Consider the following 25676-nt stretch of genomic DNA (forward strand, 5'->3'; position numbering starts at 1 on the left):
GAAAACGATCGAAGTTATGTAGTTGTTGAAAATAAGACAAAATAAGGGCGCAAGTCGAAAATAAGGACATTTCTTTGAAATAAGGACCATTGTGTTTTCTAAGATCTGGCCCTTCAAAATAAGGGCAAATCTTAGAAATAAGGACGGTATGGCAACCGTGATTATAATACATTGCCAAGTGTCGGTTAATTGCACTGTCGCAATTTAACCAAGTACGGTTAAAACTCTCCGTAGCTTTAACATATAACATGTCCGAAATGATTTCTAGCTACTTTAAAATAGTTTCGTACGGCACTTGCAACATTGTGAAGTAGGCCTACGCCCTAGTAGACCATGAACTTCCTTCTATTACGAACCCGTGCTGAAAATATGTTCTCTATTTGATGTATGAGGTCAACGTGTAGGGTGTTGGCGCCTTTGAGCATCATTCAGTTCAATCTTTTGCGCATCCACGCTGCCTGGCGCATGTCCTGGATCAGTTGGGCGACATATGTCGCAGTTAGACCGCAGTTTACCGCGAATTTTTCTATTGCCACCAACCGGTTTTCAGGCGACTAAATCTCGATCTTAACCAGTGGTTCTCGCTTCCCAACGTGTGTGATATCGGCCCCAATGAGCGATTTTGAGAAACAAAATGGCGATAGGGGGCGAAAATGCTAAGTCCTGCGAGGTATATTTAATTAACACGGTCAAAAATGCAGGTGAAGACGCCTTCTGTATATGACACAAAAGTTGACTAAAAATGAAGCTCAGCTCAACGAAACCGATTTTATGAGAACCTACTCGTAAAAAATTTTTTAGTCATTTCACCAGCGATCAGAGAATGGCGAATAAATTTCCCGTGTACATGTCCTCTTTTTCTGATCCGTAAATATTGGGGGGCGAACATTTCTGTCGAGCTTGATAAGGGGGCGATAAGTCGCTCTGGGTCCCCTGAGCTTTCAATAAAATTTCTAGCACCCCCGTCCATTTTCAACCCAATTTCGGATGGTACCTATATTAAAACCAAAAGGACCATCGACATGAAATCACGCCAAGCACGAAGAAAATTGTAGAGTTGAATAAATCTGGCCAGAAAAGATTCCACTTTTTGTTGGTTTAGCAAATAATATTTGGCTCTAGATAGCGTATATGCCTAATGTCACGATGCATCTCGTACCCCATGATTTGGTGCTGCTTCGTACACACAAGAAGTAAATAGACCCCTGGCTAAGAACCCAGATCTAAACTTATCTGCAATATAGGCACAATGACGGCGCTAACGGTTAAGCAACCGCACACGTACGATGCTTCAATGACAGGGGATATGCCTGCGCCCTGGTTCCTTGTAGGTTGTTGTACAGTGCATCGAGACCACAAGTACGTTCATTGTTCATTTAATATGAATGTAATATATATGAGGTAATGGAACTACAATGACGTTTATATTCTCTATCACATGCTGTCTACTCGCAAGGAATAAACAGGTCGTGCATGAAACGTCATGCAGTTCTGTAAAACCATGTGTAAGTTGTTGCAGAACTGACATCCTTGGAGTTGCCGAATCTTCAAAAATATTGAGCATTGTCTACAATTCTACATCATGACACAAGCTCTTGATGGTCGCCGGTCTTCTTCATTTTTCGTGGACGCCGGAGGGCGAAATTGTGCCACGCCGACATATCCCAACTCGGACGTGTAAACTAAAACGTTGGACTTGGTAACAACTAATCCCAACACCGGTGCGTACACGTACAATGTTCCAGCAAGTTGACCTGCGTGAGTGTAAACGGAATTTGTGAAGTTCAGTAGTTATATTTATAGTGGTTAGATTTGAAATGAGTAGTTCTAGTTCTAGGTGCGAGTTTTAAAAAGTGCGTAGTTCTAGTTCAAGTTCCAGTTGGAAGTTTTGTCATGTGAGTAGTGAGTAGTTGTAGTTCTAGTAGCGAGTTTCACAAAGTGTGTAGTTCTAGTTTAAGTTCTAGTTCAAGTTATAGTTGCTAGTTATAAAATGTGAGTAGTTCTATATAGTTGCGAGTTTTGAAAAATGAGTAGTTCCAGTTTCAGTTCTAGTTCAACTTCTAGCCACGTGTTTTAAAATGTGAGTCTGGTTGCTAGTTTAGAAAGGCGAGCAGTTCTAGTTCTAGTTATAGATGCTCATTTTGAAAATCCAGTAATTTGTACTAGTCTGCGTCGCACGTGTCGTCTGATAGATGCTGGTTTCCACTAGCCCCTATGACGTCATAGTGACCATTTCCTGGAGTGCTGCGTAGCAACACGAATCAGCAAAATCAAGGTTTTGTGACTATGTCTCGAATGTACTTCCAGGAGAGTTGCCCGTACAGAATTTGTGAGACCACCTGAGCGTTGATAGTACCTGGGTGAGTAATTATAAGTTGCTACATTGAGAAAGCCTATTTATTGACAGTGCCGTATCCGGGAATGTGCTTTTAGATCAAAAATGACGGAGTATACGTCCGCTAAAGGCAGGTGCAGTGGCGAAGACTCCGGTTTGAAGTCACCGCGGTACAGGTAAATTACTTTTCTTACATGATATAAATAATTAAAATGCGACGCTTCAGCCTTTACTATTATCTCTTCGCTTATAGGTATTTTTATAAGTAGGCCTATTTTCTTGCTAAGCGCTCATATCTCACACACCCCTGTGGGCAGAACAGGACAACTACAACATTTTAGCTTTTCTAAATTAGATTATAATTCGAATTATAGCTACAGTTCCTTTCAAATTATGTAGGAATTAGAATCACTGAATTCGCGAAAACTTGGAAACGAATCAAGTTCAGTTCGTATCAAATCGGAGCGCATTCTAATAAGCGTGAGAAATGTCTGTACAGCAAGCTTGACTCGTTTCGCACGGTACAGTTCCTCTGTAGCATTTGCGGGATAAACCAAAACTTGAATTAGAAACCAAATTAAAGCGTGGAATCATTTTAAAAAGTAGATTAGAATTTGAGCAAAAAAACATTTCGCAAATTAGATTATAATTAGATTACCGGTATTCCACTATAATTCTCTAATTAGACTTCTAGAATTATCCACTAGTGACTAGTCCAAGTCTCCTGGTGGGACTTTCATTAGTCTTGTTCATGAACTTGTTTCGATATAAATTTTGTAATGTCATACTGCGATGTTTCACAATAACGGAAACAGGTAAACTACGGCATAAAACGAATGAAAACGGGTATGTCGACGAAAAATACACTTTCGTTTTCAATACATAGGCAGTTGTGAGATTAAAATGTTCTGTAAACTGGTTCTATCACGAAAGCCAATTTTGTCGGCCACGTCTGCTGCAAAACGTTTATAGGGCCTACCACTAATTTACCTTCAAATTGCGACATGAGTTTACTTTCTTTTATTTAGAGGCCCACACTTGATCAGTTACACGAACTAGTCATTCAGTCATTTTAGGCCAAATCGTAGAATGTTCGATACACGAGTAGTCCTACGGTACGAAGCTATCATGCTGAATGTGGAGTTGGAACCTTTATCATATGCCGTTGAATGATGCTTTTCGCATTTACCTTATTGTAATTCGATAAAAACTAATAATATTGGATCTGTGTTCAGACTAGTACAAAATACCAAACTAGTTAATTGACGGTCAGCTAATTATTGTTTTTTTGAGTAGTTCCATGTCTTTAGTAGGTCATGGTAGTTCTAGAGGCGGATTTTGAAAAGTGAGTAGTTCTTACAGTTCTAATTGTGCATTAAAATGATAATTGCCGAACAACTAGAAAACCCTTTTCGTCGCATGGCGCGAATCGTCATCCGTGTTCTGTTGTGTGATGTGCTTGCAGCCATTTCTAGCTCAAAGTCATGACTACTATATACTAGGGTTACCATATTTTGGAATCGGGAAAGGAGTACACTTTTTCAAAAATTTCAAACTTAGAATACCGGAGGAAAATCTTAAAAAATGGTAAATTTTTCCCATTTCGTGATCGGTTGACTACAAAAAAAGTCAACAAATGTCAACTTTCTCGCTCGGCTCCCAAAATACAATTGATTCTTTCTCATTATCAGTCGTTTGACTAAAAAAAGGTTAACTTTGCAGCTCAGCTCCCGAAATACCCGCCTGAGCGTTAGTTCAGTGCCATTTTACGGTATCTCGGTCGAATTTTGCCCTATGTTTAACCAAAATTCTCAAAAAAAGAGGACAAAATCTCAAAAAGGAGGACATTTAGGCATCCTCGTAGGACATTTTCAAAATCCCGAAGGAGGACAAATCCTCCTAACGTAGGACGTATGGTAACCCTACTATATACGTAACCAAGGGTGCGTTTGGAGATCGAAACCCCTCCCATTCAAAACTAGTACTTTCGCTCATGTGGAAAGCCGATATGATTCCGATGAAGTAATAATTATTAATTTGCTTCGGAATTAAATCTATTATAGTAAGTTTTAGTTATTTCTATATCTGTCTGCACATTCTGAAAATCCAGTATTTTGTGCGATGTACCATGTTCATGTCTGTCCATGTGTCACAATTCATGGGAAGCAGAATTTGCTGTCTCGTTTAGACTCCCGAAAATCGTGAACGAGGTCGAAACGGAATTCGCTCCGAAACAGATCAGGAAAGTGATGGAGATGTACTTGAAGGGAATACCCATCGAGGTATAACCAATGTGAATGTGACTGAAAGAGTCGGATAGCAGTGTTGGTTTAGGTGTCGCTGAACGGCAACAGTAACAGATACACGGCCGCAATGAGAGGACTGTTTCATTGTGAGAAGTGTATGAAACTGTGGTATGAATCGAAACAGAATATCAACTGCGGAAACAATCAGGTTTGATCTATTTTCAAGTTCATTGTGGCACTGGTCTCTTTACGGGGATTATATGATAATTTTACAGTCATTTCAATTATATGTGAGTGATTTCAATGCTGGAATATGTTAGGGTTAATATACGCCCTCTTTAAGAGGATTTGTCGTCTTTTTTTAACTTTTTTGAAAATGTCCTCGGATGATGCCTAAATGTCGTCTTTTTTGAAAATTTTGGGTAAATGTACGTGGAAATTGGACTGAGATATAGGAAATCAGCGGCCAAGTAACGGTTCGACGGGTTTTCTGGGACTTGAACCCGACAAATTACCTTTTTTTAGTCAACCAACCATAAACTCGGGAAGAATTGACCATTCTTCCGAAATTGACTTCCTCATTGTGAGTCTGAAAATTTTGAAAAGTGTCCTCTTTTCAGATTCCCAAAATATTGTCGCCCTAGAATATATGCTTTCGCGATATATGATTGAGTGTGGGGAATTGTCACCACCTTGGATTTAGCTGGAACCCTAATTTTATTCTCAAGTGCTGTCATAGTTAGCTATGTTTTACGGGCATGTCTGAAATAGAGAATGTGCAGCCAATGAGCGCAAATCTATGAAACATGACTCCGTACAAAAAAGTCATTGATTCAGCGAGTTTTATGTCATATGACATTTAGGCTATCCTTCATAATATTTATGAACGACCCTTCTGCCTGCTTCCATGCATATATCAATGGTAACACACATACATACATACACATACACACACACACTCGTTCCGTGGCGAACTCATCCGGCGCTACGCATTTCAAGAACGAGTCGGAATAAGTAGGCCGAACTACGAATATAAGACATATTTAGTTGTTTCTATTGGCTTACCATACGTACCAAAATCGCAAGTATTGTATTATTATTTAATATCAGTGGGCATTAGTCTGACTAGAAGACTCGCGAAGCCGTGTTTTTTCTCAAGTTCATGAATAAATTTTGTGAATAACGAATGTTTTTGCTCACATTACTATTGTGTATTGACCTCTCTGAGCCCACGTGATCAGACATACTGGTGGCGCTGAAGTAGGTGGTGTCATCAGAAGTTTAGGTGACGTAATTATGTTAATGCGTAATCATTTCTCTGCGCCAATCGCTTATTGGCTGTAGTAGCCTGCATAGTGCGCCCGGACATAACAACCTATGATCGCAAAATTATTCCTTATTAAATTTCAACTTATCACATCATTATGAGTGACGTTATTAATACGAGTTGCACCGGGTTTACTAGGATTAATGACTAGGCTACTATACTTTGGCAATATCGCATACCCGTGGCTTTCGACCTCTTTGACCTCGAGGCGCCGTCTGGAAATAGTTTACGGCACCCTTGCACTTCGAATATCATGGGTACAGGATTTCGTAAGTCGATGACCAATGAAAATTCCTAAATCTACGTCATATCTCTGTTTGAGATTCTGATGGCTGTGACTTTAAAACGTCATCACTGCAGCTAAGCCTAGATATCATGGCCTCATTCACGGTGAAGTCGTGTTTAGTCATCACTCATCAGCTTTCCAAATGCTACTCATAAAAGGGATTCCCTTCATTCTCGTTATATGTCGGTGACAACATTCTTTACCGACATGGACCTTCGTTCCGAACCATCCTTACTATATACCAGTAGTTTGTTAGAGCAGATGCATTCACTGCGTCGCATACAATTTGAGAAGTTCATGGCCAATAACGACGATATATTGGCATATCTAATCACTCATTGGCCATCCTACGTAATTTCCGTTGTCAGAAAAGTATTTTATTGCATTGGTCTTTCGTCTGTATATAAATCAGCTTGAGTGTCACAACCGACCACTTATTATCTGCTCGTTTACACGCAGCATGTAAACACTTGTTTGCTCTTTATTATATATCTGCATGCGGCAGGTAACTTCGCTTTGTGTATTTTCAATCTATTCAGAAGTCCCTGATATCGGGAGAAGTGTTGAAATTCGGCAAAGAAGAAGCGTTGCACATCATCAAAATGACTTCCTCAACCTGTTACTCCGATGACGACAACATCACTCAAATATTAAACAAAATGAATCAGAACATAGACGGGACCTTCATCTCATCTGCAGGTACGCAAACGACAGCCTACACTTTTACCGAAAAGAGTCTGTACAGTGTATATTCACACCCAAAAGATGGTACACGAGAATAGAGCCTATATCAGAATTCAGAAACCCCCTCCTCGTGGTGTCGATTGAATATTTCACAGGACTTATTAGCAACTGAACATCATCTCCATATTTGTGAGTTTCAATTTAATTATTGCGTGGTCTGAGCCAATCATCATTATCCTTCGGCGTTTTCTTTCCCTGTATCTAATTCAATCGTTCGATATAGTCTGTTGTTTAGTCTGCGGAAGAGGCGGTTCTGATTGTTTCTTAGCGTGAAGCATTGTGATAAATCCCACGTGCCTACGTGCGGACTTCAACAGCCAGATAATTGAAATATAATTAGAGTGCGAAATAAAGTTATCTAATTCTTATCTAATTAGTGAACTGTTTCTATGCTTTAACTTTAATTATAATCTAATACGTGGTTTTCCTGAAAATGCTACAGGAGAACTGCATAGCACGAAACGAACGAATATTGGTGTACAGACACAGATATTTGCCATTCTCATTCTCTGAGTTGATATAAAGTGAACCTGATTTTGTTGTATTTCTTTGTATTCTGGAAAAATGTGTAGATTTATATCGATTTATGATCTAATTTGCAAAAGCTGAAAATTTTCTAGTTGTCCAACTGTGACTACGTAAACACCTTCCAAAGTCTCCATGTGCCAACGTTTCTTTGTACTCCATGTGTGTCTATTTTCTAAATTGTCATATGCATTATTTGGACTAAAATGTGTTTGTTATGTACCGCGGTATCATTCTGAGGTATGTTCTATTTTCGTGTTCCACTAGTCGGGTGCGAAACACGCTCTTCTCGCTAGAATCGTACAAGTCATGATGTTTGTATTTTTACGGGCAGCTTTTGATTTTAGGCCGCTCTGCCAATCGTTTCCGCAACGACTACAGCCCGATCTTGTACAGCACGTCGTGCGGACGCAAGATTCCCGGGACTTTCATATTCTCTATGCAGAAATACGGCAGCGACGAAGCCGAGATCTTTTCCCCATACTTCAACATCCCAATAACAGTGCGCGGCGTTAAGCCCAACAAGCGTACCTTCCCGATATTTGAAGTGGAAAAGAAATCTAACAGCAAAGGGAAAAGGAATCCCACGTTCTGTACAGTAGCGGGGAAAACTGTCGACGCTCGGAAGATATTTACATCAGGCTTGCTCGGGTGCTTCGCGAATTGGGAAATCTTTTACTCAGGCGAGATGAGTCACGATTCGTTCGTGCCCACGGCCTGCGTGCTAGACTCAGGAATCGTGCTGTTTTGGCCGAGAGAAAACCGAAAGTCTAGAAAGGTCACGTTCGAGAGTCTGGACGAAGTCTTGGAGCTGACCAAGCAATCATTTCCGTGCTTTCCCGAGGATAAGTTGATAGACAGGAAGGGAGCTTGGACGTTGATATCGGGCAGGAAGTTTTGCGACATGCCTGCGAAGTTGAGGATAAGGCGTCGTGTTTCGGAAAGTCGCTCGCTTGCAACGTTGTATTTGGGAGGTACGAAATATACAGTAAATCCGTGTTGGAAATAGGTGTATCTATCAGATGATTTTAACCATAGTATGAGGAGTAAATCAGATAAAGGTACATTAAGTACCAAATTGTATTTTCACGCCCTTTCCAACTGGTGAATTGAGTCAAACACACCAATTCTTATGAAGATATATCCCAGGGGTTGAGTGGGATCTGTACCACCTTAGGTGATATCCTGGGGTGTACGCGATAACAGAACCCACCACACCACCCTGGGATATATCACCATAAGAATTGGTGGATTTGACTCATTTTCAACCATTAGAAGGGGCGAGAAAGCACACCTTGGTACCAGAACGTGTGGTTTACCTTAGGGTGGAAATTGGCGAATTAGACGGTTTTCGTTTACAGTGTAGAGAGGAAGAGCTCATTGCGCGTAACTTAAAGATTATAGCAGAACATCGTAAGTTGAACGCGTGAAACAGTAGCTTTGTAGGATTCAACACATTACAGTCGCTGCTATTGTGGGGGCATAGCTCGCTAAACGGTATTAGATATGGTTCGTGGGAGTAGGAGCGATTGAAGATGCCACACAATATAATATGGGTTAAAGGGGGTAGTGATAGAGGTAGGTTAAGTTTTGGAATTACATATTCGCATGTTCAAGTGTTGGGAAACCATTCTGATGACCATATAATCCAAATTGATTTCCAACTCTTCGGAAATAGAGACTGGTATAGGGTATTTTCTTTAAACAACGATCACAATACTTTGGAGAATCCTATATGCATCGTTACCGATGCCCGTTTTGTTATTAAAGTTGGTTCTTTTACATGGGTCCAACGCTAATGATACCTTATCCAATCCAGGGCCTGAGAAATCCTTGATGAAAAATAACAAGCGCTTCAAGATCGAGTATCACGCGTTCAGAGAATCCGCGGATTTTATATCGAGAGCCTCATCTGACACGGACGATAGTTTTTCAGAGGAAATTGAAAAAGCGGTATAGTATCATATTGACAGATAAGAGGATATACTCGACGTTTGCAAACTAGCCTACGTACAAAGTTTCTGACTGATTTACATTCGGCCGAGCTGATCGTATAGTTGAGCACTAACTACGCCACCAAATCACTTGGATTATATCTACCAAACACGCTTACGGCGCTCTAGCGCAGGGGTTCTTATTCTAAACCGGGGCTCCATGATCACCTTGGGGGCTCAACGAAAGGCTGATGTTCCAACTATAACTATATAACTACATAGTCCTTTATAAGATTTTTCCTTATTTTTGATTTACATTTTCATTTTGTTTGATTTTCTGCGCGAACATGATGACCTTCTTAGTGATTAGGGCTGTGTGTAGTGTAAGCAGGGCCGTAACAGCACTTCATCAGGCACCCCCAAAAAATTTTGGTCGTGGGCCCCCCATAGGGTTATAGACCGAACTTCGGGTGGGCTTCGCCCCCCAGACCCCCCTGCGGCGATACTCTGTGTACGGCTATTTATCATTTGCGTTGGCAGTTTGTTTACTGTATCAGCTTTTGTCGCCTAAGCGCGCCAAGCGCGGGAAATTTCTAGAATTCATGACTGAATCGGTCAGTATGATCGGGAATTGCATATATATTGTTATCAATTTTTATCTTCTCTCTGCTCACGTAATCAGATTTGCCGGAAGAGCTGAGTGAGGTGTGTTTGAAAAGGTAGGACCACTCAATAATAATTAAACATCCTCGGGCGTATACCCTTTGGCAGGAAAGAAACAGTACCTCGTCAGGCCCCCAAAAACGCGAGTCTTGGGCTCCCATAGGGTGATGAAACGACCGCTCCATCTCGTTGTTCGCGTTTGTCATGAAATCATCTGTACTGTACTGTGAGCCAGCTCAAAGCGCGAAAATTTTCGATAATTTATGGTAAAATCGGTCAATCAGATCGCGATTGCATATATATTATGCTATCAATTTATTGTCCTCTCTACTCACGTAATTAGATTAACCGGTAGAGCTGAGTGAAGTGTCTTGAAAACGGGAGGGCCCGTAAATAATAATTGAACATCTTCGGGCGGGCGGACCCGTTGATATGACTTCGTTACATGATGTTATTTCGTGACTTCCAGTCTGCTATATCAAAAAATATAGAATCGCCCAAACGTGGGCTTCTAAACTAAGAGACACACACAATTTCAAATTGATATTTCTTCACTGGCATAAAATTTTTCCCAGCGGGATGGTATTTGTCTTGTGAGGTTCACATTGCAAAGACAGGAACATTCAGCGCCAGTCATTTAGGCGCCTATGGACAATTAAACCTATCTGTATTTTGTATATATAACGAAGTCTTCGGTCAGCATAAGGGCATAGACCCTTTCGGCCAAAGTTTTCTCGCTGCCGATCGTTCCGGCTCACTTCTTGGTGTCGCATGTTATATGGCCTAAAACTTGATTGTATGTCTTGGTGGGTCGTGGCGCGGTAATGGCCCAATACCCAATAATAAAGATAAATGGATACTTGAATTCGCGCGCAGCGCGAAAAAAATTTGTAAAAATTGCATAAATTTTCAAAAGATACTCTATGATTTATGCTAATTCACGAAATAATTTTGGGCCCCCTTCGAGCTCGGCCCCCCCCCCAATTGGGGGGTTTGGGGTGCGGCAGTTACGGTGCTGAGTGTAAGTAATGACTGTTTTTTCTTCAACTTCAAAATTTCATAGTTAGAGAATCCACACAACTACGTACAATGTTTAAGGGATTCGCGCTAGAAAACAAGATTTAGAAATATTGCTCTAGCCTTTCATTTTTATCGACAGGTCAAACCGTCCGGACTCCCGATGGAGCTGGACGAGATGACAACGGTGAGCGGAAATTCGTTAAACATCGGGGAGCGCGAAGTGGGGTACAACTGCCATTATTACCATTCTATTATTTACCGAACCGTGACATCCCATCGCAAATGTATCACAGAGGAAAGGAGAGTTACACGAGACGTCCTAGCGTGGCGTGGTTTCGAGAAGTGACTCCGTCCGAAGAAAGAGATATGCTTCAACGCAGATCCAACTCTGCCATGCGCCAGAGTCCGGTGGATGCGATTAACCCGGCCGTGAAAAATCGCACCGGTAAACCGATTACTCGGCCTGGCCAATTATCCGACGGAACGACTGGTGACTGAATGAGATAGCCTTCATTTACATCGATTATAATACGGATACTGTACTGTGTTGTGCCTAGTATCGGCGATTAAGATAGGAGGGGAAACGACGCAGATCACACCGAAACCAATGCCGGTGCTGCAGCGAAAGGCGTCCAACTTGAAACCGTCCGATCTTCATTCTCAGGTGACTATAGAAAATGAGCCTGGCGATTTCCGAGCATGATATCGGCGCCTCTACTGCCGCCGCTATTCCAAAGCGAATCAGTATGTTATTTACGCTCTATTCGTCTACCTCTATATTCGCTTACCATTTGTTCTGGACGCTAGTAGATAAGTTCTCTACAGAAGTGTAGAACCGGATTATGCAGCCCGCTCACTATGGGAATGGAAATATGGACTAGAGGGCGTGAATATCACTAGAGTTTATCGGTGTTGCAATGGTTTTCAGTGTGGACAAGAGCGTCGCACCTTCTGACGGAGGGTTTGGGACTGTAGCAGCCGCATTAAATCTATTACTATGACCGATTTGATATAAATAATTAATTTGTACAGGGAAATGCAGTTTTGATTGTAATTCAGTGTTGTAATTTTAGTTCTGAAAAAGTCAGAAGACCTGACTTGGGAGTATTTGACACGTAAAACTGCTAGAAACGTGAGTTGGAGTCGACATTTTGACTGCTCAGTGCTCATGGATTTCAGAGGGGAGCTGCGCAACCATATGGGCGTTGTGCAATTCATTTATCAGTTGCCCGTTGATTTTACGTGAGCAATTCGCCTAATCCCCAATCAGCAAGGAAATGCACAGTAGACGCTATAGCTACAGGGGTCACCAACCTTTTTGCAACCGAGAGCTACTTTTGCGTAATGATTGAAGCGGCGGGCTACTATTTACTCCCATCGTTTACCCGTACCACACTGAATTTCCGCTTTGATATTCATAGCACTGGGCAGGACTGGACATCATGTTATCTGTTTCTATAGCAGTCAGTGGGAAGCCTGGCATTGTATGATATCAATTAGTGCGCTGTACCCTGGTATTTAACTTGACACTGCAATTCCTAGTGAGTGTTCCAGATGTGCATTAATTAGGCGTGTTTTGTGTTTGTTTTTGATGAAGTTCATGTCCGAAAAGGCTGATATACAACGATAAGTTGAACCATAGACGCTTGCAACCTCTATAGCTGCTGCGCATACACCACTGTACTTTTCCGTATCAACAATGCACCAAACGTTTGCTGCAGACTGAGGTGGGGGTCATTTTGCTGTGTTACAATTTCAATCTTCAAGTGTTCAGCATCCAGAAATGACAAGATTTCATTACACCGGACAGCAGCAACGATTACAGAAAGTTAGAAACATTGTAAATTAAACTGCGTTGAGTGTAACAGAAACAAGCTGTGCCAAAAGATGCAATACGTGTAATGGGTATACAGATATTGAAAATCTCCTAGTACTTCACGGCTATCTGACTCCGAATAGTAATATTGTTTACTACTTTGGCATTGTCCTGGTCGTCGAGCTATCGTAACGGAGCCCCCACCATTTCAAGAAGACCGTGGACGGCATTCCGTCATGTCGCTTGTATAGGCACTGCGCCGTATCTTGAATTTCTGGTGATTCTATCACATACATCTATATATTACTAATTGTAATTGAAGATATTTTCAAGTGTTTATATATGTAAGTTACATGTTAGTGTGTTTTAAACAAGAATAGCTGAATCAATCAATCTATGTATTCAAAAGCTCACTGGTAATAATCTGACGAATATTGGTAAATGATGCTATTCCACCTATTTTTAAAATGGGTTCGCGGGCTACCTGGTGCCCGCGGGCACCGGGTTGGTGACCCCTGCGCTAGCACATCCAAATATATAATAGCCTACTGTTGGAAATAGCCCTGTTACTAAATATTATGATTGTAGAGTACGAAAATGCTTACTCATATTTTCCGCGATTTGTTACCATGTGTTATATGCAAATACGTGTTAGGTCAATATGGCTGTATTCAGTTTTACTTGAATGCCAGTAAAAGCTAACGGACTATCTCAGCGCTTCGTAGGCTATCTATCTTCCACAATGGGACTAGTTCTTGGCGTAGGCCGCAAATGTCAACATTCTTACTGTGCAGTGTACATGTACAAGGTCCGGAATATGAGAATGAGCAATTGCGTGCATACACATGTAGATCTCATGCCAAAACATCAGTCAATCTGTGCCAGAATTTGTAATTCTGGAAATTTGGAGAAGATATTTTTATTTTTCACAGACGACGATATCTAAGGATTTCGAAGCCAGTCGACAAAAGAGCATTCGTCAAGCTGAAGGTACAACCCGTTTTTTTTGTATGTTTCTATAGTATATCTGCATATGGATTTGACTTTCTTATTCGCAATCGGTCTGCAATTTTTGAACAGTCTTGTTGACTGTGCACTGTACAGTAAATCATGAACGGATCTTGATTTTTGAGCTGAGGTATAATACAGTTAGGGTTAGCTGATTTATATTTGCTTGGAGCATTGACCGAACAATCTTAGTGTGGTGTCTGTCCTGTGGGGTGTCCACTCTGCGTGTTTCGCTATCGAGTTAATGATTATTATCTTTGGGGTTGTAATCAAAACTTACACCAGGTTACAACTGTGCGAAACAAAATCTGAAATAGAATACTTGTACGATCCGCTTTCCAAGAAATTGTGCAATATCCGGTTCGAATCCTATCCGAATCCGAATGATGCTCATCACCGAATGTCCAAGTACATTGAATTATTGCTGTCGTGTAACTTCTATAATTATCGTGCTGTTGATACATTACATGGCTTGATGTATGTGGATTGACAAATGAATATGCAAAAAAGCATCTATTTATATGCAACTACCAGTCATTATAAACGCATTTCATCGTTAACCATAGTTTTCCGTTTGTTAGTTTGTAGCAGAAACAGTTAGAGATATATTGCCTCATTTTTATGACGTTTACACAAGTTTACGTTATAAAGGTCGTGGTGATCAGCCTCGACCCCACACTGAATGCAGAGTTTTCATATCGTCATGTAATTCCTTTTAATATGTATGGCATGCAGTTGATGCAACTTCATGTAATATCTTTATCCTCATCCTTTACTAATTCCTCTTTTAGTATAGTTTTATAGTTAACATTGAACCGCTGTCCGACAGGGAGAGTTTCCACCCCAACGGCTGCGAAGCGGGTCACCAGAAACGAGTTTAAAGTGATCAAGCCTAAGGAAAAGTCCACGTTACCGAAAACGGCGGAGGGCCCGCGTGTGCCGACCATGAAGCAGCACACTGGCGAAATAAGATCCATGCCACCTGCCAAGAAACGTGACACCCTGCGCGACCGTATAGACAGCCCCGTGCAAGAAATGTTGGATGACAGAGAAAAGAAGACTAGCAAGTCAAAGGTTACGAACGGACCGTAATTAAGAGCGCGCTGAGTATTTTATGGTAAACCTTTGAGTCTCGGGCATTCAATGGAGCGAGAACGGCAGCGTAATACCATGGCTGGAAGTAGGTTTATTTATCACGTCTTCATCGCAGCAAGGTGTGAATCATCACGTGATCGTCCCTTTCATGTATCAAGTCCTTTCAATGAGCGACAATATGTCAGATACACCAATTTCCGTGGAGATATATCGCAGGAGTGAAGTGCAATCTTAGTGAAAAGAACGTCTATTCTAGGGTTACCATATTTCTGTGACACAAATTCCGGACACTCATTAGCGCCCACCAGGGGATTTCAAAATGAGTTATGACGTCACACGAGCAAAGCTTTGCTCACAGACCAGAGGTGGTCACGATCCGGTTCAGGAGTATGTGGCTGTGCGTTGTGTAACCGGGACCGAAACCATATTTTCAGCCCCTTCCCACCCAAATTAACAATGATTTTGAGCCCACCATAGGGTAATCGATGAAACTTTTGAAGGAGACTTGCTATATGAATCTGGTTTCTATATGCATTTGATCGTTAAATATTTTGAATGAATTCTGTCAATAATATTGGTTGTTCCATATATTACTATATAGTTACTACTCTCCGCCCACATGATTAGAGTTAGTGGTAGAGCTGGTGGAGAATGATGAGTTCGAAAATACAGGGAGCGTAATCGTACATCGATAAGTCATGTTCATGTCCCACCGATAAATTGTTTATCAGCCCTATGCCGGTACGCACCACGGAACGTTATAAACACCCTACATCCAGTGGTTTCCAACCTTTTATGGTCACGACTCCATCTCCACTTTGAAAATGTTACGTGGCCCGGATCAAAATTTGACGAGCTGATCACTAAAAGAAGTCAGCACCTTTGCCCATACTTACTCACGGGCTATTTTGGAAGCTGATTACGTTCAACATATTCGCAAGCCCCAGAATAAAGGCAAACGACCACCAAGTTTGGAACCACTATATATCATTGAAAAAAGCATTTAAACGGCCTTAACGATCTCTAGGAATATACCGTTCTTCCATAATTGTGATTACAATCAGGCTTATTCCAGTAAATCAATGTTGTTTTTATTTCTATGTTATTGCACATTTTGTGAGGGAGGAAGTTCCCATATTAAAATAAATAAATGTGATAGTAAATCGTGCGCAGCGCGAAGAAAAATATCATGCATCAGCATAAATATTCCCAAAATAATGATTTCATGGTAATTCACGAAAAAATTATGAGCCTACGTCAAGTCTTCAAAATTCCGGACATTTGGCATATTTTAGAAATTCCTCCCGGACGCTAGTTTGAACAGTGAAATTCCGGACATGTCCGGGAACTTCCGGACGTATGACAACCCTAGTCTATTCATACCCAAAACGTAGTATGCGACAACAGAACCTAACTGAGAATTTTATCGAGGTTGTAAATCCTAATACGCGCCTTCTTGCATAATACCTTCCTATGTTCCTCGGTACACGCATCATTTTGATTAAAATATGGTGTTTGATATATACCTTGGTATAAGACTGAGGTAGGTTCTGTTTTGTGTATCACCCATGTATAGTCACACCTGTATATCACAGCTGTGAACACACACTATTTTCGCTGAGAGTATGGGGTGTTGATGTGTACCCCCTTTTTCGAAATTCTTGGGGTTATACGGGGAAATAGAGCCCATCACACACCTGGGATGTATCTCCTTACGGATTGGTGCATTTGACTTTTTTCACCAATTGGAAGAACGTGGAAGCACAATTTAGTATCTGATGATAACACCACCCATTTGTGTTAGTAATGTAACGTACAACTAAGCTACTCGTCACTCAGGGTACTCGAAGTGCTATATGGCGCCGCGATTTTTTTCCTTTTGGGAGATTAACGCGTGATCGAAAAGGTTGAGAATCACTGGTTTAGAGTGTAGGTGAAACATTAAGATCAATAAAATCATAACCACCTGAGTATTGTTGCAAGTACTCTAAATGCATTTGAGTACTCCGGAAAAGTAGCTCTTCATAGATCACGGGTGTAGGCGGCAGTAGCGCTGTACATCGCAGTCGAATAGTTCCGTTCTACCCTTGCTATCAATATTCTGAATATGACATTGCGCATAACCTGTCGTGCTTGGAGGTTTATCGACCCCCACCCCCACCCCATTCCCTCGGGGAAGACTTGGACAATCACATATTTCTAGTGATCTAACTAAAATAATTATGGAGAAATGGATGGCGGTATCTAAATATCTAAATCTATTCTGATTTGTGAAATGTTGTTATGCTACTATTTCAATCGCATTTATAGTTTTCTAGTTTTCCTGCAAATAAATAGGACTATACTACAGGACAACTGTATAATGCGAAATGAGCCAGGCTCAGCGCACAGACATTTGTCATTCTCATTCTTGAGAATAAAGTCTTATTTGATATGAAATTCGTAAATTAATCTAATCTACTTATCAAACACTGCTCCGGAATCGCGTTTTAAAGCAAACAAATTCGATCATTCAGAGCATTGAGATCGTGGAAACCGTGTCAAACAATGTTGATGATCGAGAGTTCACTCTTCCTTCTGAGCATTACCTTCCGCGCGTGGAGGAGAAAAAGAAGAAGCGTCTCACTCTCCCCTCGCTCAACGACCACACAGTTCTCAACTTCACGGAAAGCTATAGGTTCTCCTACTTCATGATGCCGGCCTATGTGAAAGAGAAAAATGAGAAGGTATACAGTGTCACGGGCCTACTTGAATGTTGAGGGTCTCCCTGTCTGTCTCTGTCTAGTCCAGTGGTTCCCAACCTTTTTCGACCCATCGCCCCCTTTTCAAGGTCAACACCGATCATCGCCCCCCAAATTTTGTGCACCGATAATTGGGCATACAGACTGTAATCACCGGCGGGATGACTAAAAAAAAAAAAAAAAAAAAAGGTCATCTTTCACCGCTCAGAGCTGAATATAACGTTTTTTCTCTCCGAATTGCTAGGTGGATGACTAAAAAAAAAAAAAAAAGATCAGCCGTATTGACGCGTCATCGCCCCCCTATCGCCCCCTTCGCTATTTTCGCCCCCCGTCGCCCCCTTTGTCCATTTTCGCCCCCCTATCGCCCCCTTCGTCATTTTCGCCCCCCTAGATCGCCAAATCGCCCCCTGGGGGGCGATATCGCCCACGTTGGGAACCACTGGTCTAGTCTGTATACCAGGGGTCACCGACGCGATGCCCGCGGGCTACCGGTTACCAGCGAGAACCCAATGAGTCGCCCGCCGACGCAGTAGCATATATTCAAATGATAAATTTGAAATTCGAAGCGGATAAGGATTTCATATGAGCAGCAGTTGGAGCATGGTCAGTCGAAACTAAGGAACATACGAACGCAGTGTTTGATCAGGGACCTGCTCATCTTCGCCCACAAGGGGGCCTAGCGGGAGTCTAGTTAATATTCCCTAGTTTAGACCCGGAGATCGGCGCTTCGGCGCGCAGTGCGGAAACGCAACTGAGCCCGGAGACGCTGGTGTGAGTCTCAGTGAGTGATAATTTTCTGTTCTTGGTAAGACGCCGTAACCCTGCCCATTGCTCTGAAAGTGGAGAAATCCAACTGAGCACGGGTAAACGGTGGGAGTAACGGGTAGCCCGTCGCATTATTCATTATCCAAGAAGTAGCCCTTGGTTTCAAGAAGGTTGGTGACCCCTGGTCGGAGTTAAAACAGCTGTGCAAGTTGGTGCGCTTGTTTTAGCTGATCACGTAAATAAAAGCTTGAAATGCAGTTTGATTTCAAAGTCAGTGAGTTCCAGATTCGGGTACATTGTAAATATACATGGAACCTTTGCTTAAACTCAAGGTTGAATTCAAGATATTCATCTGTGTATATAACTATACTGTCCATTATCCAACAAATTTCCATAGATTTTCAAGTAATTTATAGGCGCAAGCCTTCATGCATTCATGTACAGCAGCGAATTAAGCGATTCGATTTTCCCGATGCTCGACGAAGTAATCAATTACTTCGGATTTGAAATAGGTTGAGTTAACCGTCCAACGTTTGAAAGTTGTATTTGCATAGGGGTTTTTGGTATTTCTATTATTTGTACGTCGACACTGGGATGAAGTGGCCAGTCGCCACAATATAGTGATGTAATTTAACAGAGCATCTCTTCAATACAGTTATTAAACTATAATTTGTGTTACTAAAATATTGCTATTGATGTGGAGGCATATATTTTTGTTATTAGAAGAAAACGACTCGCACAATTGACACTCGATTCGATGTACCAAGCCCGACCAAGTTCGTGTTTAAAACCCCTCCAATGGACACCGACGAGTGCTAATTGAAACTGGTGATTTCGCAGATTAGAAACGGACTATTCAAACTGCCCGTAATCAAGCAAGACCTTTCGCCGCATATAAGAAAATCGAAAGATCGATCGGACTTGATGAAAAGAATTGAGAAGCTCAACAAGTTCCACGGAAGCACAGACGCCAGGATACGACAATGAATTGTTCCGACAGCTGTTTCGTTCTAACTCTGTCCGCTTGGATCCCTTGTCATCAGGCCGGCTTCAATAAACGATGAATTCACGTAGATTGGTATCGGCGTGGTTGTGGAAAATCGTGTTGAACTTTCCTTGGCAAATTTTCGCACGGAGCAACGTTTTAGGATATGGGTCTAGAGAGTCGAGAGAGTCTAGAGCAGTGGTTCTCAACCTTTTCGGCTTCGCGGACCCCTTTTGACCGTCACGGACCCTCGCGGACCCCCTCAAGTTTTAGTTCAATTTTAGCTCTAATATGGTGCAACCTTCATCTGTCTTGTGCAAATATGAACTGTAGGCTTGTGATAAACAACAATATCCTGATTTTTCTTGAAAATAACATCGTACAATTTATGTAGAAATTGGTAGACTTTTATTATTTCAAAGCTAATTTTGCTGCTGTATTTCTTGAAGTACATGGTCGTGTCTTGAAAATCCGCGTCCTAGTTTTGATATGAATGAGGAGGCCCGAAAACCATTTCCGCAAATATAGATGGAGGCTAATGCAGTATTAACGCATAACGCTTCCGGCGATACTTTCGGTGTGATCGCAATATTTATGGCACCAAAATGAAAAAAAAAAACATATATTTTATGAACCTATAACGTCCAGCATTTAGCGCAGGGACGGGCAACATACGGACCGCGGGTCGAATCCCGCCCGCAACGGCATTTTGATCGGCCAGCAGAGAGTTCCTACCGTCAAAGTGAAAGCCTAATCTAATAGTATAGACACATTTTATGCGCCAAGTAATGGAACCATGTTTTCCAACCTGAGAAAGATTGTCATGAAACGACTTGTTCTGTTCGGGTTTACAATATATTTACGAGCGAACATTTTCGACCATGAACAATTGAACATTAGCAAGACAAGGCTGCATACCAATATAACTGGTGATATAAATTTCAAGGTTGGAGCGTAATGCTTTGATAGCAACGAAACACTCCTTGTTCATCAAAAAACAGCTTTGTAGATAGGACATCCGCAATAAGAATGCGCCAAATCTGATAGTCGAGCTTCAAAAGCAGCATCGTCCGATTTATGACGACTGTCAGCCGACAATATTCGGGTTCATTTCAATATGAATATACTATGCAATTGTATATTGAAGTTCTGTACCTCCAAGAAGCTGTTCAAATAGTGGTTATGTCTATCGCAGGATAAAATGGATTTCGTGGCGAGGTTTTAATCCCTGCATTGGTACAAATTAGGGAAATACTTCGGAAATTTTTATTTCAAACGACTGTTCACTAATTTGATGAGACTGACAACTTCAAATCGAGAAGACATAACGAAGTCTCCCTGATTGACCTTACTATCTCCATATTTTTATTTTGTCAACAAACCCCAACAAAACGTCTCTAAACAGCAATATCTTTGTATCGGCAAGTTATTGGAAAATAGGCAATGAAAATGAATTTCCACACTACGATAGTTCATGTCAAATGATTATTATGATGATATGAGTCATAAGGTTTTAGCAGTGGTGGTGCGAAACTGCCTCATGTTTTCTCGAATTATTATATAAAATAAAAATTACGTTATCAACCATTTTAAAAATTTAGAGGTCTCGCGGACCCCCTGAAATTGCTTCGCGGACTTCTAGGGGTCCGCGGACCCCCGGTTGAGAACCACTGGTCTAGAGAGTCTACTACCAATCTGGCGAGTTGCTGGTCACCGGACTACTAGTTCTTTGAGTAGTTTTAGTTCTAATTCTAGTTCTTGTTACGGATTTTAAAAAGTAATGTAGTAGAACAACTAGAAAAGTTGGTAATATTAGTAGTAGTAGTAATAGTACTTAATAACCAATGATACCTGTTCTTGTACTCCATATCGTTATGGTTCGCTCGTTGGATCCCGTTATCAAATACTCGTCGTCGTAGGTAAATTGGGCAGCCGTCACACCACTTTCGAGCAAAGATTCGAAATGTAGTTCGTGTTTCAGAGTTACAGACGTGCCCTTAATATATCACTTTCAGGTTAATCACGGGTCGCGCTAACATTAATTTAGTAAGCGACACTAGTCGAATTATTGCAAAAGTTGACGGACTTTGTGCAAACTAATATATTAAAAGGCGTTATGCGTTGCTTCATATATAGTGAACATATCTAGGCTACTTTTCGATTTATTGAATATCTGAAAATGCTCGCAAAATTCCACATTCAATCCGACGGTCGTCGAGCATGTCCACTGTCCACATTCAAGTCAATATACAAGAACATGCGACTGAATGAATACTAGTCAGCACTCGAGATTACCGAACCACGATATCACATAGCGACATTGCTTTCCGACACATAGACCTACTACTTTAGTTTCATCGCTTGTTTTTATTGTATCTTTTGTGTGATGTTTGCTTGTGGTATTCATGGTGTTTGTCGACTACAATGGTCATTTTTACCAGATTGATTCCGCATCTGCCGACTTGTAGCACGGCTCACTTCTAGACATTTTAAGACATTACTTACAAGGATGAGATGACGAGGAGGAGCCTAGATAAACCTCCAATACTTAGGTAGGAATTCTGGAGTCGAACTCGGTCAGACTCGAACCCACAACACATGTGCTGCAGCTGTGGATAATATTACAGGTCATTTTAACCATATCCTATCTTTCCTTTTATCGCATTATCTTCCTTCTTGAAGAGAGTTGTATTAACTCGTCGCGAGTTCAGTCAATTTGTGTAGTTTCCCGACTTGGACACGAGTCATTGCGCTTGACTCCGCTAAGTCATAAAATTCGAGACATTCTATATGGCGTGATTCAAAATTCTCGCGTACCTGGGCCGATACTTGAAGAATAGACGCAGAAATCATATTTTATTTGTTTGAAAAAACATGCTAAGAGTGAAGAAAGTGAGTAGGCCTAAGTATATTATGTATGTGAGGCCTTCGATATCATCCAAGAGTTTTACAGAAGTGAGTTGAACCCGATTTGAACTCAACAATGAACAGTGATCTTTTGACTTGACTTGGACTCAAGTCTCAACATTATGACGCGGACTCAACCTTTTGCTCCCAAACTTGGATTCGGACTTGAGTCGGGAGTGATATGAAAATGACTCGAGTCAAAACTACAAAGATAGTATTGACTTGTGACTTGGTTACAACCCTGGTTTTAAAAGAACAAAATTACTAATGAAATGAATAAGTGAAATACCCACATGCAGCCCCCACAGGCGTCGTTTTCTACCAGTCGATCCGCTGAATAGATAGCGTCCTGAGTGCGCAAGTGACAGACACATGATAGCGTGGGCGTGCTCTGATCGCACCGATACCAGAGTCGCACCCCTGGTGTCGATATGAAGGTATGCTAGTTCACCGGTCGTTGTACCCACAAATATTGCTTTACTGTGCTCATCGATAGCGCATACAGAAGATACATTGCCCGTGATGATGTCATCCCGCAACTCAATCGTTGCAGATACTGTCAGTTGTGAGATATTGATGATATGTATTGATTGTCTCGCGTCTTGACGTCCACTTGTCATTAGAACTATCGCCATCTTTTCTCCTGTTGAGGCCCACATTTGCAATCGCGTCTGCGTCCCGACGGGCAGTTTCAGGGGTGTCTCGCTATATTGAGCGTCTACGTCACCGCCGCTGTCACTGAGAGTTAGTTTGCGTACGAGTCCATCGCTAAATAGCAGTAACATGCTCGAGCCTATGAATCGTACAGCTTCCAGGTTAGTATCGTTTGTCACGCGGAGAGGATGCGAAAAGAATGTCGTGCTATTGCTAACAAAATCGGAAATGTTGCGTATCACTAGATGACCATTCTCTTCGTAGGCCAAACGTAGCCCGTCGCCACTCAGACTGCTTGAATTGTGGCGCAGAGGCATGGAAGGTGTCAGAAGCATATCGTCTTCGTCGGAAAGATTCCAGACTTTTAGATAGAAGACCTGTAAAGTAAATCATTTGATTCAGATTTATGTTGCGTACTGAGGAAATTTGGCTCGCATGTGGTGATGGTCGCTGTTTAAAATTCCTAATAAGATAGGGTTATCAAATTCTGAGATCCGAAAAATAGGATGCTTTTAACAAGTCACAAAAGATGAATTGCATTCATTAATACGGGATATTCTACTATTAATGAGTTGACTAAATCAATAAATAATGATCAATTTTACGACTCGACTACCGAACGACCCCTCCCAACATATAGGCCATAATCGGTTAGAGTTGACCGTTTTCTAGTGAACCTTGTCGTCGAAATCCATATTTCACGTCTATTATGGCATTTTTAGTAGTCTCCGTACGATCGCCTGACTCTCAAAGCTATAAAGGAGGACGAATTGCGACAATGAAGGACATTTGGGCATCATCGGAGTACATACACGTAATACACACGTAATATTATCGAATCTTGTATTTAGAGTTTGGCGTATCGGTTTCAACAAAATAGCAGAGTGCGCACCATGACCTAATCCAAATTCACCGCCGCACGTGTAATATTATCCAGTAACAACTTGAATTTTGACTCCAAGAATACCGCATTCCGTTTGGAATAAAATTTATTGGTTGATATCAACAATAGGGATGGTGTGAACGTGAGGTTCACGTTCGCGTTCTGTGTGTGAACCTCAGAAATTTAGAGGTTCACGTTCACAAACGAACCTTAGTAGGTTCTGCACTGTGAACCTTTTTCATATATTATAATTTTCACTTCATTATAACATATTTGGTTGAAATATATTGCGTTTCAACTGCGGGTCACTATATACATGGCGCTGGCAGCATAAAAATCAACACTAAACGAGCATGCACCTTTGACAATCTCAAAAAAATTAGTTGCTTTATACAAACGTATGTTTGAATATTCAATGACGCTGCGAGCTTGACCCGCAATCACACAACATCAGTACAGAAATAAACTACATGTAGGTAGGTAGTCCGCGACGGATGCTTATTCAACCAATCAATGAAATTGATATCATTGTGTATAAGAAATCTAGCAGGCGTACTGCGTCAATCTTGAATTCATATGTTTATTGTATTGTATTGACTACGGCTGTATAACTTGTTAACGGGGTGATATCGGTAGCAAGTATAGAAACCCGCTTTACACTCATGCTCAATAGCTCAGTATCAACAAGGCAATACTCAGACGCCGAATAAGTTGTCCGGTCTGGCCTGGACCGTAAAGGCGGAAGCTTATATTCCCAGGCAAACACTCGTCGAAATTGTCGGCAAAGCGACGGAGGATATTGATTTTATGGGATTATTATATCATTTGATTGCCCAAGTTGATACATTTGACGACCTCTAAAACGCCAATATGTACTTCAGCATTGTGGCATTGTGTGGCACGAGTCGTCGCTAGGTATCGTGTTCAACAATATAGGCTCTCACTTCACTGAAATGTAGCGTTGGAATTAGCAATATGACGTCACGTGACGTCATGAGGTTCACGTTCGTGTTCACACAGAACCTTTCAAAAAGGTTCGCGTTCACACGAACCCGAACCTTTCAGAGGTTCACACCATCCCTAATCAACAACATATTTATTTCCTGTTACTACCATGGTCTGCAGTTGTCGATCGATCATTCTTCATTTCATTTAAAACCACCCTTCAAGTCATGGGCAACTGTGTGCACCCCAAAATATGGACAGCGATAACTTGAAAAAACACTTTCGCTCAATATTGATTAAGGCTATTCAATGCCTGAAAAAAGCTACCAGATGATTGAAAAGAGTATTTACATCACGTTCACCTCTATTTAGAACAGAGGTCTCAAACACGCGGGGCGCATGCGGCCCGCGACCGTATTTTAGATTTATAAGTATTCGACAATATTTAACTCTCATATATCATTTTTTTATTTGAAAACTGGAAATTTGCCATAAAACTACTCCAGAGCTTGAAACTACTCATCAAACTTCACTATTACATCACTTTTAAAAGTTACCACTGAGTGGCGGATCACTGAATACTTCGGCGATTGGACATTTCTATTGCTATGGCCCAGTAATCACTATATTCAAGTTGTTTCAGATCTGTTCCAGTATTCGAAGGTAAATCTAACGCTGATTTAATTCGACATAGGTAATGACATGATCAATAGCTTTGTTATCAGGAGTATACCCGAAACCCCGATTAGGCTGTACTGCTCCAATGCTCTGATATCAGATCAATCTTTGTAAAATTC

At 41.3% G+C, this 25676-nt stretch overlaps 2 protein-coding genes across 4 annotated transcripts in view; one reads left to right on the forward strand and one right to left on the reverse strand.

The window, feature by feature from the left end:
* Positions 1 to 1360: 1360 nt before the first annotated feature.
* LOC145444362 (NACHT domain- and WD repeat-containing protein 1-like) overlaps positions 1361 to 25676 on the reverse strand; it is a 60066-nt gene continuing 35750 nt past the window's right edge. Inside the window, exons 24-26 of the mRNA XM_080322329.1 lie at positions 22691 to 23428; positions 21342 to 21486; positions 1361 to 1754 (exon numbers count right to left, since the gene is read on the reverse strand). Of these exons, the coding sequence (XP_080178455.1) occupies positions 1576 to 1754; positions 21342 to 21486; positions 22691 to 23428 (1062 nt within the window). The 3' untranslated portion in view covers positions 1361 to 1575. The remainder of the gene's footprint in view (positions 1755 to 21341; positions 21487 to 22690; positions 23429 to 25676) is intronic.
* On the forward strand, positions 2276 to 19580 carry LOC145445578 (uncharacterized). Of its 3 annotated transcripts, none has more exons than XM_080323767.1 (14): positions 2276 to 2360; positions 2434 to 2511; positions 4524 to 4617; positions 4670 to 4789; positions 6734 to 6893; positions 7811 to 8437; positions 9283 to 9416; positions 11220 to 11305; positions 11374 to 11570; positions 11638 to 11744; positions 13829 to 13886; positions 14734 to 14978; positions 17516 to 17725; positions 19346 to 19580. In XM_080323767.1, the coding sequence occupies exons 2-14, from the start codon at positions 2441 to 2443 to the stop codon at positions 19490 to 19492; spliced, it is 2256 nt and encodes a 751-aa protein (XP_080179893.1). In that variant the 5' UTR covers positions 2276 to 2360; positions 2434 to 2440; the 3' UTR covers positions 19493 to 19580. The 3 variants fall into 3 exon arrangements, 2 of the variants coding, with proteins under 2 accessions (XP_080179893.1, XP_080179894.1); XM_080323768.1 differs by having other exon boundaries at positions 6737 to 6893; XR_013917087.1 differs by lacking the exon at positions 19346 to 19580 and having other exon boundaries at positions 14734 to 15084; positions 17516 to 17655.

This window comes from Botryllus schlosseri, chromosome 8 (assembly GCF_051294905.1).
Source record: "Botryllus schlosseri isolate E-star chromosome 8, Bs_hap1, whole genome shotgun sequence".
In the NCBI taxonomy this organism is placed as follows: domain Eukaryota; kingdom Metazoa; phylum Chordata; class Ascidiacea; order Stolidobranchia; family Styelidae; genus Botryllus; species Botryllus schlosseri.